The 16,518-nt window shown below is 49.6% G+C and overlaps 7 protein-coding genes across 7 annotated transcripts; 5 read left to right on the top strand and 2 right to left on the bottom strand.

Moving 5' to 3' along the window:
• Positions 1 to 464: 464 nt before the first annotated feature.
• On the top strand, positions 465 to 2,421 carry MIND_01085700 (Glycoside hydrolase; the record flags this gene model as incomplete). Its single annotated transcript, XM_037367428.1, has 5 exons — positions 465 to 543; positions 586 to 1,199; positions 1,247 to 2,008; positions 2,066 to 2,251; positions 2,302 to 2,421. 5 exons carry the CDS (start codon positions 465 to 467, stop codon positions 2,419 to 2,421), a joined length of 1,761 nt encoding a protein of 586 aa, XP_037216822.1.
• A 35-nt stretch (positions 2,422 to 2,456) lies between these two features.
• Positions 2,457 to 5,077, bottom strand: MIND_01085600 (Protein kinase domain-containing protein; the record flags this gene model as incomplete). Its single annotated transcript, XM_037367427.1, has 6 exons — positions 2,457 to 2,683; positions 2,725 to 3,050; positions 3,313 to 4,418; positions 4,466 to 4,617; positions 4,662 to 4,670; positions 4,717 to 5,077. The coding sequence occupies 6 exons, from the start codon at positions 5,075 to 5,077 to the stop codon at positions 2,457 to 2,459; spliced, it is 2,181 nt and encodes a 726-aa protein (XP_037216821.1).
• On the top strand, positions 4,910 to 6,623 carry MIND_01085500 (Potassium voltage-gated channel subfamily B member 2; the record flags this gene model as incomplete). The annotated part of the gene is made up of 8 exons (XM_037367426.1): positions 4,910 to 5,497; positions 5,544 to 5,625; positions 5,670 to 5,740; positions 5,790 to 5,875; positions 5,925 to 6,026; positions 6,070 to 6,168; positions 6,290 to 6,341; positions 6,390 to 6,623. The coding sequence occupies exons 1-8, from the start codon at positions 5,171 to 5,173 to the stop codon at positions 6,621 to 6,623; spliced, it is 1,053 nt and encodes a 350-aa protein (XP_037216820.1). The 5' UTR covers positions 4,910 to 5,170.
• Positions 6,624 to 8,304: 1,681 nt separating this feature from the next.
• On the top strand, positions 8,305 to 12,456 carry MIND_01085400 (Insulin-degrading enzyme; the record flags this gene model as incomplete). Its single annotated transcript, XM_037367425.1, has 17 exons — positions 8,305 to 8,550; positions 8,595 to 8,642; positions 8,694 to 8,732; positions 8,788 to 8,976; positions 9,028 to 9,370; positions 9,416 to 9,531; positions 9,577 to 9,832; positions 9,885 to 10,303; positions 10,352 to 10,459; positions 10,495 to 10,604; positions 10,653 to 10,694; positions 10,744 to 10,957; positions 11,005 to 11,125; positions 11,176 to 11,267; positions 11,314 to 11,410; positions 11,461 to 11,916; positions 11,966 to 12,456. Exons 1-17 carry the CDS (start codon positions 8,338 to 8,340, stop codon positions 12,454 to 12,456), a joined length of 3,354 nt encoding a protein of 1,117 aa, XP_037216819.1. The 5' UTR covers positions 8,305 to 8,337.
• A 37-nt stretch (positions 12,457 to 12,493) lies between these two features.
• Positions 12,494 to 14,114, bottom strand: MIND_01085300 (uncharacterized protein). The gene is made up of 7 exons (XM_037367424.1): positions 13,969 to 14,114; positions 13,683 to 13,921; positions 13,600 to 13,639; positions 13,074 to 13,554; positions 12,731 to 13,027; positions 12,608 to 12,681; positions 12,494 to 12,559 (listed from the first exon to the last, which is right to left on the bottom strand). The coding sequence occupies exons 1-7, from the start codon at positions 14,085 to 14,087 to the stop codon at positions 12,550 to 12,552; spliced, it is 1,260 nt and encodes a 419-aa protein (XP_037216818.1). The 5' UTR covers positions 14,088 to 14,114; the 3' UTR covers positions 12,494 to 12,549.
• A 66-nt stretch (positions 14,115 to 14,180) lies between these two features.
• On the top strand, positions 14,181 to 15,160 carry MIND_01085200 (Proteophosphoglycan 5; the record flags this gene model as incomplete). The annotated part of the gene is made up of 4 exons (XM_037367423.1): positions 14,181 to 14,722; positions 14,774 to 14,947; positions 14,996 to 15,080; positions 15,131 to 15,160. The coding sequence occupies 4 exons, from the start codon at positions 14,181 to 14,183 to the stop codon at positions 15,158 to 15,160; spliced, it is 831 nt and encodes a 276-aa protein (XP_037216817.1).
• Positions 15,161 to 15,255: 95 nt separating this feature from the next.
• MIND_01085100 (uncharacterized protein) lies at positions 15,256 to 16,456 on the top strand (the record flags this gene model as incomplete). The annotated part of the gene is made up of 3 exons (XM_037367422.1): positions 15,256 to 15,562; positions 15,611 to 16,008; positions 16,052 to 16,456. The coding sequence occupies 3 exons, from the start codon at positions 15,256 to 15,258 to the stop codon at positions 16,454 to 16,456; spliced, it is 1,110 nt and encodes a 369-aa protein (XP_037216816.1).
• Positions 16,457 to 16,518: the final 62 nt, after the last annotated feature.

Genomic DNA, 16,518 nt, shown 5'->3' with positions numbered 1-16,518 from the left:
ACCAAGTGTTTCTATTCCCCTTCTGCCACAGGGAGCAGTGGTTCATACTGCACAAATCTTGTTTCATGCACTGCTGCACGACGACGCAAACTGTGCTGACTGAAGCCAACGCGTTGGCACTTGGCAGTAGGACTGCCAGTGACGGCGCCGTCCATAGCCGCCTATAGCCGCGGTCGAAGGGCCAAAAAAGGTGTGTCTTATCATTCCATCAAAGGTAAATCTGAATAAAACCAGCGCGAAAGAAAAACAATAAGTCTCAAGGTTTATTGAAACAGCTGTAATGTAGTGGTGGTAGAAGTCGAGCCAAATGGATGTCGTTGACTCGTTTAATTTTACCCAGTCGGATGATTGACACTGGACAGCAAGTCGGATTCGCGTCTGGTCGTGATATTTACAGCCAGCACGTGATCGTGTTTGTGGCGTTTTGATCACCGGTTGACCTTTACTTTCTGCCTTACTCATCCATGGAGGATTCACCCCCACGCAAACGGGCTCGTTCGGAGGGCACTCATGGATGTGTTGCCATTGGTCGACACACGCCAGGTATGCCTAGAATCGCCGATAGGGCTTCCCTCACTTGCACAGATTCAATTCATGCTTTCTTCACGCAGCTCAGTGCTACGACATTCGATATGAAGACGTTGGCCAACCCCGCCAACTGTATCTCAGTCACTTTCCCCTCACTACTGCGCACGTCGATTGAGATGCAGGGTCCAGTCTACACTCATATGGGCGTCCCCATCGTCCAAGAAATTCTTCAACAAATGGAGACATTGCGTGTCTCATCAACGCTAGCCCTGCTCGCAACCGTCGGCGCTGGAAAGTCGCATATACTTGCTCTCGTAGCAGGGGTGCTGTTTTCCCGAGGCCATCGAGTTGTGTTCATCCCTGATGGGCCGATGATCGCGGATGACAAGATTTTCTGGCTCAAGCTGGCGTTTGCCCTCGCTTTCGCTGATGACCAGCAGATGTTTCATCGGCTCAGCAAGTTTACCAAGTTGGAAGACTTCGTTATGCTCGCAAGGGAGTCTCGTGACGATGTATATTTTCTGGTCGACGGCTTTGATCAGCTCGACGATGAAATGAAACAATTCGTCAAGGCCGCATCGGGGACACAGATTCTGGTTTATACTGCATATGCACTGGACACCGGCTTCAGGCGAAATTCCTGGATTCGAATTCCTTCAGGGTTTTCACAGGTGCGCCTCAGATCGCTATGCTTAATTTGCCAGTTGACAAGTCACAGAACGAATACAACCATTGGTTGACCCACTATCAAGACCGAATTCCTTCCCCTGTTGTTGAGCCATATTACAGCTTCATCGAGTATACGAGTGGGGCTGTTCCCCGACTCCTCCAGCCTCTCTGTCGCTACGCTGGCTCCCGTCTTGTCGACGCTGTCACAATGTATCGTAATTGCGCCTTCTTCGAGGATCTCAACGATGAGGTGGACGAGTTTGTGATGAAGTCTGAACAGTGGTCAGAATCCCAACGAACGCGGTTCTACCAAATCATGAATGCCTGTGTGACTGAAACTCTCCCCGAAGTACGTCCAGGGGCAAATACCGCGCTCTGGGATCCAAAGTACTTCTACTTCGACAACGAAGGCAGGGGTCACACACACTGTGGAATTGCACGTGATGCAGTCATCGACTTTCTGAGAAGCGTCGACCTTAGCCTTCCTACATCTCTGTTCACTACAGACGCTTGGTATGCTTGTGCGCGCTCGCCCAAGATAAGAATGCGCTGTCAAGCCATCACGCAAATATGTCTCACTCGAATCGCCACGGGCGGACTCTCGCAAGCTGACGCCACGGGTGGAGCAATGCGAATTCATATATTCCGGCAGACGCTTTCATTTGGGTGGATGTTTGAGCAAGCCTTGAAGACACCGCAAGGAACGTCATCTTTTTTCTGTATTCCTGGCTTGGAAGTATGCCGATTTTTGGCTGGGGTCATTGTGCGGATTAACCCGCGGGACAAGATGGTGCATTTAATACCGTTACAGGTCACTAGCCCCACCTTGCTTTTCCTGAGATCTTTCGTAGGCTGATTTGTTTGTCAGATCACGACGAACAGCGTTTGCAGTGACCTTGCGACGCCGTTCTTTGCCGTAGTATGGCACAAGTGGGAGACGGCGATTCGCGAAGAGGGATTCAACGTGATGCACACGTTTGTGTGCGTGGATAGTCTTTTGGAGAACAGCAAAGAAGTCATGCGTGCCACGGCCGAACATCGAGAGAAAGTCAAGGTCGGTATTGTTACTTGTTCTCTTTTTTGGAAATTCACTGATAGAACCAGTTCATCTCGCCGCCGTATACGATGCGGAGTCTTAGTGCTGCCCAACTTGATCCCAAATTGGGAAGGATCCTTCGGCCAGAGCGCAGTCTACCGCAAGACCTCACGAAGCGACTCCCGTAGTACCTTTTTTTTGTCTCTTTCTTATAGGGTATACATTACTTGCACTCTGCATTCAACTCGAGCAGCATTGGAACACGATTCGGGTCTTGGCACTTCTCCTCGACCGCCTCGACGAAGCCGAGCCCCTCATACATGGCCTTGGCGCCAACGTTTGGCCGGTGGACCTCGAGCGAGATGATGCGGGTTTGGGGCTCGTTTTCGCCCGCCACCTTTCTGCTGCGCACCCATTCGATTGCGTTCCCGACCAGGCTTTTCCCGACACCTGCACAACATCAGAAAAAATACTTTCTGACAAATATTTACACCCGCCTTTTCTTCGGTGCTCAGGGTGGACCCACATTCCGACGAGGTGGTAGTTGTCGCCCTCGCCAGCTAACTCTGGAGAAATGATCGACGCCGTGCCAACCCATTCGCCTTCGTCGCCACTGCCTACGCTCGCAATAAACGTCATGCGGCCAGGATTGTCGATTCTCATGCGCCATTTCTCTGTCGTGTTGAGCTTCTCGTGTGCATATACCGAGCCGAACGCCTCAGGGTTGCTTTTCAGCGCGAGCAGACGGAGGGTGATGTAGTTTTGCAGCGCAGTTGCTGACGATGGCTGGAGAATCGACTGGTAGCTATACTCTGACCTGGAGATGGAAGAGTTAGCGAGATATGAGGTTTATGGCGATGCGTACATGGTGGTTGAGTGGACAGATTAGCTTGGTGCTGGCGTCTCTTTTCTAATCTGTTGCTGTTGATGACTCGAGTTTTGATGAGTAGATAAGATAAGATAAACATCTTTTCTGTTGCAAGTAATCGCAAGGAGTGAGGAGTGGTGGAATGATATAAGTACAACAGATATTCGTACATTCTTGAAGGGGGGTTAATATAGGCTCGGCGCTCCCTCACGCATCGTCTGCCGTGCTCTTGTTCAAGCTGACCCAACTCGCACTGTCAATTCCCGAGTTGCTCTCCACATCTGCCTCCGAGCCTGTTTCGTGCTCATGCTCCGACAAACTCGCATCCGATGACGACTCAGTCTGGCGCTGAGCCTTCGCGGCAGCCCCAGCCTGCAGTTTCTCTACCGCAGGCAGATTCCGTGGCGGCCGGACAAACGGCTGGGCGGGCAGCAGCGCGTTGCGAATGCCGATGAGGATGTGGGGAATGTTGATAAGCGCATCGAGCAGGACAGGCGGCAAGAATGATGCGAATTTATACGTGCCCGCGCCCGCGCCGATCGAGAAGCGGTCGCCACGCAGCCAGTTCTGCAGACGCCCAATGCCGAGGCCCAACCCAAATCGCCCGTTGCTGACAGTCCCAACGATGCTGTTGACAAACACAGACACGTCGGTGGGCTTCCGTGGGGCGCGGTACGACTGGTTGTCGTCAAACCAGGCGGAATTGCTTTCATCAGCGACAGAATGTGATAGCGATGCGAATGAAGGCCCATATGTAAGCTTTTCAGACGAGCTCCAGCCTTCCATCGCGCGGTAAACCTCGCCTGGGGGGAGGAAGGTATCGAGCGGACCGATATTAAAGGCACCGACATCAGCGACGACCACACGGATGTTCTTCATTGCTTCAGATTTGTCTGTCAATGCAGCAATACGAACTTCTCGGCGGAGAACCTCGACTGCACGTGAGGTACTGGCGACACTCATGGATTGCATGGCATTGAAAGGGAGGCCGACCCGGGCTGCAGTGGCAGGGAGACAAACAACTATAGACTTCTTGGAGATGCGGGATGGACCAGTGCGAAGCATGGGAAGCAATGCTTGGATGACTTGAAGAGGGACGATATGGGTTGCTGTTAGATATGGCAGATATGCACTGCGAAGGGAAATATGTTCTAGAGGAGCATGGACTGGTGGTGGGGCAAGACTGAGCAAGGAAATGACCGAGCAAATGTACGGGTGCGATGAAGGCGAGACGAAAGGGTCGCCGGCAGAGGTGATGGGAAATCGACGGGATAGGGCAGCAGACAATGAGCGAAGGAAAGTGGTAACAGTGGACGGCTGTGAAATGTGTCAACGAAAGTAAAAGTGAGTTGGGACAAACGCACGTCGGTTGGGTCGAGAACAATTGCCCTAACGTAGCCCTTGCCTCGTCGTTCTAGATCAGCGCCGAGATCTGCCGTCTTTACGCTCGTGATCACAATGAAGCCTTTGCGTTCCAGGTCAAGGATAAGGGGAAGAGCCAATGGTACATCGCCGCCTAAGAGCCATTAATGCCTGCTTGATGGAACGACCAGAGCTTACCAAGAACGACTGAAAAGCGGTCAGCCCCAATAAATCGGATTAGCAGAGCACAAACCGACGACTTGTCTTCGCTCTGCTGTAGCTTTCTCTTTCAATAGCTTCCAAGCCCTCGACTTGTGCATGTAGGCAGCCCCATAAAGCACCAACCCTGTGCCGAGTAACCCCCCAGCAAGCTGCCTGGGGTTATCGTGAACCCAGCTTGCAGCATTCTCAATAAATGTTGGTGGTGGTGGAGGTGGTGGTGGAGGCGGAATCTCAAAGTCCCCAAGGTGGCCAGGGAGGTGGACATCGGGAAACGACGGCAGGGGAGGGCCATATCGCGTTATGTCAGCGATGATTTGAGAGACCATGCTCGGCATCTGCTCGAGAGTTTCGAGCACATTGTCGAGTGCGTCCTCCAGGAGTTCAAGAGTCATAGCTGGTCGTGGTGGTTTAAAGGGAAGAGAGCATGCCGATGCCAATTTCCCTTCGGCACGGGACAGAGTCCGATCAAAACTTGTTTTTGCTACATGACCTCTGCCCCCATCGAGCTCACGCGTGTTTCTTCGCGGTTCTTGACAGAGGACCATCCACAGCCACAACACGATATCGAGCGACCCGACTTGTTCTCGTTTGGGCCGTCCCGTGATGAAACAATTCTCGCAGCTATCCACCCCGAATGGCGACGGAATCTCTTTGCACTCCTCGAGCAACCGACTTCCTCCCAGGCGGCATTCATGGTACACGTGCTGCATATAGCCCTCATTGTAATCTCTGCCGTCGTCACCGTGCTGGAAACTGTGCCTGCGTTCCACCAAGTTAAGACAAGCGTTTGGTTTGGTTTAGAGACGAGCTTAGTGCGTCTGTCTTTTCGTGTTTTGGACCAACCTAATGAACTCTCAGGTAGCTTTGTTCACAATGGAGTACGTGGCGCGATGTTTTGCCTGGAGTGGGACATGGATGGGTCTCTTTCGGTGGATGTTCTGTGTGTTGCTTTTTGGTCCAATTTCCACCGCTCACTTGCCTCAGCCTTCTTTGGAATCATCGACTTCCTCTCCGTTGCGCCATATTATCTTGAACTCATTCTTGCCCAAGATACTGTTGGTCTCAACTCTTTCCGTCTCTTCTTCATCAATGATCGCCCTCCAGTCCGTTTTCTTCAGGTTCTCGATTCTGCGCATGTTTCGCCTCCTTCGTGTATTCCGACCATTCCGGTCTAATAATACTGTACTATTGTCTGTCCCCTCTGTTTCGACTGACCATTGTGATCTGACGGTTCAACAGAACGATAGAAGTCATGTATATTTCCGTCCGACAATCTCAACACGCGCTTTTTGCGCTCGGCTTCTTCGTGGTCATGGTCCTCACCGTCTTCAGCACCTTACTGTGCGTCAATCGTCTCATCTTATGTACTACCTAATGCTTTCAGATACTTTGCTGAGCGCGGCACATGGGACGACATCCTCGAGACCTTCATAAACACGGACGGCGACCCGTCGCAGTTTGCCAGCATACCCGCCGCCGCGTGGTTTGTCCTAGTCACGATCACCACCGTTGGCTACGGCGAGATCACACCGCGCTCATTCCTCGGGCGGCTGGTCACTCTCCCCCCTCCTTGTGTTCGGCCTGCTCCTCATCGCACTGCCCAGCTTCGTGCTCGGACGGGAGTTCAGTCTCGTCTGGGAACGCATGACACGTGACGTATGCTCTCTCTCTCTCGCGACGGAACGAGCTCATCTTGTTTGCCAGTCGCCGCATTCGGAGCCCAGCTCCCCGATCACATCAACGTTTATACCCCGCCGGGACCCGTTTACCCCTCCATCCGGAGACCTTTCCAATCGCAAGCTTGCACACAACCAAACAGAGCTCAGCAACCAGATCACGGAGCTGAGGAGTATTGTCGAGGCCCAGGGCCATTTGATCGCCCGGTTGGCTGCAGCCATAGAGGGCAAGGGGAAGGGCAGGCAAAGAGATGTAGAGTAATTGTAGTAATTTTATTGGATTATTGGGACTTGGGACTAAATTTCAAGAGAAGGTAAACACTTGTGTGATTGCAAAGTACGGAGGGAAGGAGCAATGGAAAAAAGGGCATATAAACAACTTGCAATTGACTTGAATGATAATAATTGGTATCTAGAGGATGCCATATTATTTTCTTCTATACAACATCTAGGTAACCATTTGACACTGTCCTGTCACCTTAACCACTTGGCTATAAGTAAACTAATCATGGTTACCAAGATTCTCTGAATCTATACCTATTATTTTAGCTCTATCTCCAAATATTGATATTTTTGTTTAAAAGTGATAAGCTTATAGTAAATTACTCTTGAAGTATAGGTTTATAAAAAAAATGTATGATATTTGTAAAAATCAAGCTTAAGCTGTGTCATAGAGGCTTCCTCCTCTCCATGTTTTCTCTCTATTCTTAAAAGATTGTGCCTCGGATGTGTTTAGATGGTCTGAAGGAGAGGAAAGTGGAGTTTCCCTAACATGAACAAGTAGGGTTATGCTCAATGTTCTGCCAGAGGTTTGGCAATTACTGCTTTTGGCCTTATCTCCCTATCATATCATTGCTTGTAGATAGTGTAGTTTTAGTGCTATTATCTGCTGGGTTGGTTGAAGAAGTAGTTATTCATAAACAGTAATTACTCATTGAATATACTTATCTGTCTCATGTGATTAGTAACATAGACTACCATATGATGTCATGAGTCCCTTCACCTTGATCTGGCTCCTTGTGTGTCTCCTTCTCTTTGCCTTATTCCTTGGGTAGTGTCTATAACATATATGCAGCTCAAGCTTGGTTTTTACAACTATAATATAATATATATATATATTCTGGGACTATAATTTACTAGTGCTTGTGTTATAAGAGTGCTCATCACTTTTAACCAAAAAAAAGATTAATATTTGGATAGAGAGCTGAAATAACAGGTATAGAGAATCTTGGTAAGCATGGTTAGTTTACTGATATAGTATATACTAACTTGACCAGACTACTTTGGTGTTGAAGATAGTATAGAATTCAACAACACTATAGCTGAGTAGTTAAGGTAATAATATACTGACTTCTAGATAGTGTAGATGATTTGCTGGCTTATTCTAGGCATCTGACAAGCAAGGAGAACTTCAAGAACAACAACACTATGGCCGAGTGGTTAAGGCGACAGATTAGAATATTCAATCATCTGTTTCGGTTTCCGAGCGCAGGTTCAAATCCTGCTGGTGTCGCTTTTTCATTAGCTTTCATTTCCATCACCATCATTTTTTTTTTTTTTTGCTTGCGGCAACTAACCCAGGCATAGTCCACACCACTAGCTTAGGACAAATGATGCAAAGCTCTGTAAGCCAAGTGGTATTCCGACACAAACCTCAGAAAACTTCCCAGTCGGCCCTCTGCTCAGTTGGGACTTCGAGACATTTTTGCAATCAGAAAGACGGATCAAACACGATAACACAACTTCTACAAATCGTGTCCACACCGGGAGATTTGACGGCTCGCAGCAATCCTAATGCCGTGGACACTGTGGAGGTCAATGACTGCGAAGGTGGTCCAGAATAAAACCAACGAAGAATGGCACTTTATTGTTGTAACGCGTGTGACATATATAAAAGTGCTTCGGCCCAACGTATGTTGGCCAGACACGCGACTAAACTAGCTCACGGTCTTGCCACCAGCTCGATTCGCGCGCGAATGGCCACCACCGCCGATTGGACGCGCGTCAACCCAACCACGGCACCGCCGTTCTCCGTGTTCAACAAGCCCCTCCAACAGTCCGCTCAAGATGACCGCGACTATCGATTAATCCGCCTCGAGAACGGCCTGGAAGCCATTCTTGTTCATGATTACAAGGCGGATAAAGCTGCCGCGAGCTTAGATGTTGCTGTTGGCCACTTGCATGACCCCGTACGTGGCGACGCGCGTCTATAGTCGCTGCTAAGCATCCACAGGATGATATGCCTGGGTTGGCCCACTTTTGCGAGCATCTTCTGTTCATGGTAACCCTATCTTACACTCGATTACCCCTGGCTCAAAAGACTCGAAATTAGGGAACCGAACAATTCCCAAAGGAAAATGAGTACTCAGAGGTGTGTGAACATTTATTGTCTCGGTCGACTGCTTCCAACTTTCGTGCTTATGTAGTACCTTTCCAAAAACAACGGCAGCTCCAACGCATACACAGCAACGTCCAACACAAACTACCATTTCAACGTTGCTACCACCGCCCTCTCTGGGGCTTTGGAGCGTTTCTCAGGCTTCTTCCATTCGCCACTCTTCGCACCATCGTGTACCTCGCGCGAGCTCAATGCGGTGGATTCTGAACACAAGAAAGTTCGTCACCAAAGCTCATCCTGACAAATCCACTAACATAGAGTCATGCAGAACCATCAGCAGGACATGTGGCGGATATTCCAACTGAGCAAGCATCTTAGTGTCGAAGGACATGAATGGCGCAAGTTTGGCAGCGGAAATCGCGAGTCACTGTCAGAGGCCGCTAAACGACTTAAAGCGAGGGGGCGACTGGAGTCCCAGACTGCCAATGGCCATCTTGCTGCATCGCCCATTCCCTCCCGCTTGGCGTCCCCTGCACCATCTGTTTCATCTGTAGAGAGTGAGTCTGAGGCGGACGGAGGTGCAATTGGTCGCGAAACTCGCCGGAGATTGATCGAATGGTGGTCAAATGAGTACTGCGCGAGCAGGATGCGATTATGTGTCATCGGAACAGGTAGCGTCGCTCTCCTACTAAGTCGCCCAACTTAATATTCTCTAGAGTCTCTGGATGAACTCGCGGAAATGGCCTCAAGATTGTTTTCACCAATTGTTAACCGAGGCGCGGACCCGTTGCCAATGGTCACCTCGTCGCCAATTGGGCCCGACCAGAAAGGTGTACGTTAACGATTCCTATTTCGTGTCTTGGTTAACATGGTACAGACATTTGTAGCGGTTCAAACTATCATGGCCTTCCGCTCGATGGAGCTATCTTTCCCTGCTGAGTGGCAACCCCCATTTTGGCGCCATAAACCGCTATCATACATCTCCCACTTTGTGGGACATGAGGGTCCTGGATCGATTCATTCGTACCTGAAAAACAAAGGTTACATTACTGCCCTGGGTTGCTCTCCACAGAACCTTGCTCGTGGTCTCGCTGCTTTCAAAATCACCTTAACGCTCACGGTAGACGGACTACGTATGTGACGTGACTGCCATTCTTTGCTTGAGGGATTGACAATATTCCTTAGAGAATCATCGCGAGGTTGCGCTTGCTGTCTTCAAATACTTGTCCCTCCTTCGAAACTCCACTCTCGAACCGTTCCACCAGAAGGAGCAAGTCCAGCTCTCTGAAATCAAATTCCGGTTCAAGGAGAAGAGTCGCCCGGATAGTTATGCGACGTGGGTTGCCGAATCCATGACACGTCCTGTTCCTCCGGAGCTTACGCTCTCTTCTTCTTCCTTGGTCTGGGACTGGGGAGAAGACGGGTTCGGTGAATCCAAAGTTCGTGAATATTTGGCGGAGCTCAAGCCCGAAAATGTACGAATCACGTTGATGGCCAAGGCCGACGAGCACCTCAAGCTTGCTCCCAATGCAGTTTGGGAGAAGGAACCGTGGTATGGTACCGAATACTTTGTCAACAAACTGGATTCGGAATTCTTGCAAAAAGTGCGCATTGATTTCATCTCTTCGAGTTCCTTTTGATTTAGCTGTTAGGCACAAGAGCCTAATGATATTCCTGAATTCCATCTCCCTGGCCCCAATCTATTCATTCCGACCAATGTTGAAGTCGACAAACGTGAAGTGACCGAGGCACGCATCCCAGTGACCACAAGATCGCTCGCTAACATGCTTGGTAGCCCGCGAAACGTGCCTATCATATCAGGGAGACTCCCTTGTCCAGTCTGTGGCACAAGAAGGACGACAAATTCTGGGTTCCGAAAGCCTTTGCAATCATGGATTTACGAAGGTATAACTTATCAGTGGCTTCAAAGAAACTGTTCATTGCTTCATGCAGCCCTTATGACAACTCAACAGCTCGGGCATCTGTTCTAACGAGGTATGGTTGTTTCTATATGCTCGTTGTCCCTTACATACGACTGCCACAGGCTATATGCGGATATCATCAACGATTCCCTGACGGAATACTCCTATGACGCATCGCTAGCAATGCTTGAATATCGCTTCATCGCCCATTCCGGTGGACTATATGTTGCCATTAATGGTTACAACGACAAGATGTCTGTGCTCGTCCAACAAGTCCTGGAGAAGATCAAGAACATAGTTGTGGATCCTAGTCGACTCGAGATCATGAAAGAACAGGTGACGTTTAATGTTGGACGCCAATCATTTGTTCACCTGCCAAATAGGTCAAGCGTGAACTGGAAAATTTCTGGCTCGGACAATCCTATACTCTATCTGATCATTTCGCGCGGTATGCTACCTCCGAAATCCAGTGGAGCACCGAAGAGATGCTTCAAGAATTGCCAAGTATAGTTGTTGTACCCCGACTCCGATCTTGCTTACCTCCTCTAAAACAGCTACAACCGCAGAAGAACTTCAGAAGCATATTCGACTCCTGCTCTCCGAAGTCCATATGCGCATTGTTGTTTCTGGAAATGTCTATAAGGATGTCAGTATAACATCTAGTCTGAGGATTACGCTGACTTCTATCTCAGGAAGCGATTCGCATTGCGGAAACGATGGAGCACGGTCTCAGCCCGTCAAGTCGAACGCCAACGGAGCTGAACGAGCACGCATTGATTCTACCTCGAGGTACGGTTAATGAGAGATCATTTGATCATAGATCTGAGAGCGTTTGACAGGAACAAACCATACGTGGACATGCGTTATTCCAAACCCGAATCAGGCCAACTCTGCCCTCACGTACTTTGTCCACCTTGGATCCGTTGTTGACCAACACCTTCGGGTAACCTCGTCTTTGCTGGTCCAACTGCTGCAAGAACCAGCGTTCAATGTGCTGCGGACGAAAGAGCAGCTGGGATACATCGTGTCGTGTTCAGGCTGGGTTCTCCCTGGGTCCGTAGAGAAAGGAATTCGGTTTGTTGTCCAAAGCGAGAAGATGCCAGGCTATCTTGAGGACCGCGTTGAGGCTTTCTTGGATGCCATGAAGACAACCATCGAGCAAATGAGTCCGGAGACGTTCGCGGAACACAAGGAGAGCGTGAGGAAGCGGTGGACGGAGAGCGAGAAGAACATCACCGAGGAAGTCACCCGGTTGGCCTCGCATGTTATGAGCGGTCACTATGACTTCTTGAGAAGTATGTCCGTTTTCGTTTGCCTAAGATGACATTGCTCATGGCCACATAGATGAGAAGGATGCCGAATATATTGCCAATGTCAGCAAAGACGATGTGTTGAGGCTATTCCTCTCCGACGTTCACCCAGCTTCGAAGACTCGTGCCAAGTTGTCGATACACATGAGGTCTCAGAAGAAGCGGCAACCCAGGATCAGTCCTGCTGCCGCGGACGCATTCACTGCCCTTGTGCGAGAAAAGGCATTGGTTGGGGTCTCCGATGCTGTTCTAGAAGACGCCCCCCGCGGCGACGAGCCTCATGAGCCCACCGACTTTGGGAAATACTGGCTGGGGGTATTGGGAACAAGCCCAGATGGCCAGGAATTGTTGAAAACAGTTCCTGGACTTATCGCTAAATTCCCTGTTCCTGGTGAGGGAGAAGACCCACCTCGACCGGGCGTCACATATCTTACCGACCTCGGGGCATTCAGGAAGACTCTGACTGCTTCTGTTGACCCGGGCCCGTTGGTAGACTGGCCAGATTTGCCTATTTCCAAGTTCTAGTTGATAGTTTACTGTTTACCGTAATATCTGCCGTATTTTACTCGGGATTTTGCCGCCACTCTCTCCTGATGCTCGCTAACAGTCCCTGTTCAGTTACTCGTCCCTGTTCAACGCTCAGACTGTGTGCTTCAGTGAGAGGTGAAGGCATTACCTCTTTGTCGCGAATTTCCATGTCGGTGACGTTGAGATGGGTGCAGAAATGGACAAACGCCCTTCCATGCAGCGCTGTAAGAACTTTGGAGTCGTTGACTGTACGCCATCGTTTTTGTCTCACATATCGTTCGGTTTCGTCTTCGCGAGGCATCCGGGGCCACCTGAGGAGGTCAAGGTAGTAGTCGCAGTGGGGAAGTGGGCATTCCCAGATAAACGTGGTCGGATGGAATTGAGGTGGGGTGCGCATCAGACTAAACCACGAAGGGAGGACGATGTTCGATTTGCTTTCGTCGTCTTCCGAGTCGTGACCAGACCAGCTAGGGGTAGATGGCTCGGAGAAGTCAGAGTCATATGTAGGAGAGGGACCGCGCTGGACCCGGGTAGTCTCGGGGCGTATTGGCGTCGATGCGGACAGAAGCTAAACGACATCAACGGGGGGGGAACAAGCAGAGCGAAAACCATACTGCTTGCGATCGTTTTTGCGCCGATTCGAGTTTCTTGAACCAGTTATCTGGGGTATCACCAAATTCACACAGGGTCGTCGCCATTTTCCGCAGCGAGTTGCTTGGTGCTCGTTCGTGGCGAACTTCGACGTGCTGGATGAAAAGAAGCCAGGAATCAACATCTAACACGACTTTCCGCGTTTGGCCCTGCACGTAGAATGCCAGGAGCCATGCCGCATGCCATGAGAGCTCAATACGGACTTGTGCGTGGCTGACTTGTGGAGCACTGAACTTCTGGCTCTTTCGGTGTTGGGCAGATGCAAGATCTGCAGTATGCATTTCGCGATAGGTTTTCACTAATACCTCGATGCTCAGTGGAGGGCTGAAATTTCGCATCTCCGTTATGCGCTGTATGATCCTAACCCAGCGGAAGCGAGCTAGAAAGGCCGTACTATTGGCGTGGGTCTCTGCGGAGAGAGATTGGATGCGGTAAGAACGCCGCCTAAAACCAATTCAGCATCGATTTATTGATCCACTTCATACCTACCCATGAACAGAGTTCATTATGAGATCGTCTGACTGATTTGCTGGGGAATGTGAGTTGACGACGAGTAACGAATAACGACTTACAGGTCATGTACATGGCGGGTGACTGTCTTTTGCAGATTATCGTTACCTTTGCGGTCACGTTCGCCATAGCAAATTGAGCTATCGATATTGACATGGTGATACTTTGCTCTTCTTGGAGGTAACGGAGACCGCGGTCACTCAGCCATCGAAGGTCGTTTGGTTTCAAGACCAGGTCGCCCGTGAAATAAACTTCGGGTTGCCCTCGAGGATTGACGAGAAATCGGTCTGATTGATCCAGACTGAGCGTTGTTATTTGGCAACACTAACTTGTGGATAAAGAGCCTACCCAATTGGTTCACCGTTCTGCATCAACTGTACATTGGTCAGTGCAAGGATTTCTGAACGTGAAGGGGTTTCAAGGAGAATGTCGCTATCCAGATAAGGTCCAAACTGAGGCACTGCCATGGATCTACACAAGAAAAAGCAGTTGGTTGTTCAAGTAAAGACACATTGATTGTCACATTACATTGTGTCACCCACTGATGAGATCACTTGCTCATGGACACTCCGAATTCACGCCAGCGGTTGCGCCCGATATGCAGGTGCCTCTTGTGGACCTTGGGCATTCCTATTGGCGCCTTTTTCGCGTACACAACAAGTTTCTATGTTCTTGAACTCGTCAATGAACTGCGCTTTCCTCATAATTCGTTATACAACACCAAACTCGGCGCAGAGTCTAAGGTCATTGGCCCTCTTATATCAGATACCCAAACATTCGACATAGCGGTTACCGTATGGGCAACGAGGCCGTCAGAAAATAAAATACCAGTCCCTCGATACCGAAGGATTCAGAACGAATATCCATTATTTTCCAACATCGTATTCCGTGGTCTTCAACTCCACCAGAAACATGCATCTACAATCGTCAAATTCCGACTGCCCACTTCAAGCTTCCGAAATGCCGCTCTTACCGAGTCGAGTCTACGCGCTAGCTTCGTTCTGATGCCAACGACTCCGTCTTCAATCGATCATATAAAGGGTTTTACTTCGTGGATGCCAGACTCCGTCTTTGCCAAAAGACCGCCTAGTCGTGCTTGGCCGTAAGCTTTCATAAATTTTCAATACATATTACTTGATTCATCACCCACCAGTTTTCCTCTAGGTTCACAAAACAGTGCAAGGAGGAGTCTAGCAGACGAAGCCCTCGATTCTTTCTCCATATCTGTGCCGTTACTCGAATTCCATGATTCAGCGAGTCGTTGCCCTGCCGGTTCAAATGGAGAACACGGACCCAGTGTCGCTAACCATCCTCATGTTGTTACTAGGTCAGCCTTGACTCTACTTGAGGTCATATTTTTTAGATAAAACTTTAGGACGCAGCTCAGGATCATTCGTGAGACCGGTTTCTTCAATGCGGCAGCTTATAACGCCGTCCGAAATGAGATCAGGCTGCATTCAGTAGGTCTTTGCAGACCCCACTATCCGTATCAACTGAAGTGCATACCCAGTGTGGGCAGGGTATTCCCGTCATTGGATAACGTCTTGAGAGGTGCAGAAGAACTTACAAGTCCAACGGCATCTTCGAAACGCTAATGGAACTTGAATTACCGACCGATAACTCCACACAGACGCGATGGATTTACTCTCCGTACCTAGACACCAAGCCGCACTCGGCTGGACCCCTTGTAAAGCTTTCCCGCTATCCACTGAACCCGACACTCATCATTGCAAGGACATTTTGCCAATCCCAGTCAACCGCCAAGAGTGTTCTCCCGTAGTGCCTGACGAAGAGTTCATGGATATTCACTGGCGCATTGCCTTTGCTAGCTGGACACCAATTAAACAAGTTCTAGGCGACAACTTCGTCTCCCCACAGATTATGGACTACCGAGCCAGTGACTTGATGAAAGTTTCGCAACAAGACACCGCAGAGATGTGGAGTAAGGGGGTCTCCATCCTTGCTTTTTATGATACTTGACGGTGATCAGATGGCGCTTTCGGGCATAAATTCCACGATAATGCTCACCCTAGACGTCGTCTCGGAGTGCAAGTTTTCTCCGGTTTATGTTTAGCTTTCTCAGTTGCCCTCTTCTTCCATTTTTGGTGGACCGGAACCTCAACAGCCGGAATCAGTCATTCAGCTGTGATGTTTCTTGCACCAGGGTTTCTATTCAGCAACATTATCGACACTCTTCGCGACCCAAACTACTCGTTATTCAACGTTCCTATGGCCTGTGTGATACCACTTCTTATGGTTTATCGTGCATTTCGTGTCAAGCTTAGCTGGCGTGGCTGGCGTCCAACCGCAATTCGATCAGCTGCAGATCACAAAGAACGCACTACAGAGCGATTAGACAACTTGACATCATGGCGAAGCAGATTTGTGGTCAGTCATACCTTCATAGTCGATTTTTCCTTATTCTGAATAGGTTTTCGCGGTGTCTGTTGTCATACATCATCTTTTGAAAGACATCTCCCTGTTGGAAACAACCCTTCCCTCTCCCCAGCCTGGCGAATATGGAACCTGGGCAGAGAGTAAACTGCTGGATTATTTGGAATCGGTGCCAGCGTCACTCTGTCTGACAGGCTATATCTTCCAGTTCTCGTTAAACCGTAGACTTGGCCGATATGCGGGGGGTCACCGTCTGGAGGTAGTCTTCTGGGTGTTGGGCAGTGCTTCAGATTTGTTGTACTTCGTGCCCCCAGTGGTCGGAGAGATGCAGGCACGAATGGGATTGACGGTCAAACCGTTACTCGATATTTCTTTTCGTCTACCGTTGTTGTGGCAGGCAGCAACACTGCCGATGTTAGAACCGAATGACGATCTGGAGTAGTCCAATATACTTTTATGTGCTCACTCAGACTGCTGCCAATGCGAAACCGTGCTGACCGCGCA

This window comes from Mycena indigotica, assembly GCF_014461135.1.
Source record: "Mycena indigotica strain 171206Taipei chromosome Unknown Mind.scaff0009, whole genome shotgun sequence".
NCBI lineage: Eukaryota > Fungi > Basidiomycota > Agaricomycetes > Agaricales > Mycenaceae > Mycena > Mycena indigotica.
Note: the sequence above shows the minus strand (reverse complement) of the source record. Positions and strands in the feature narration are given on the sequence as shown.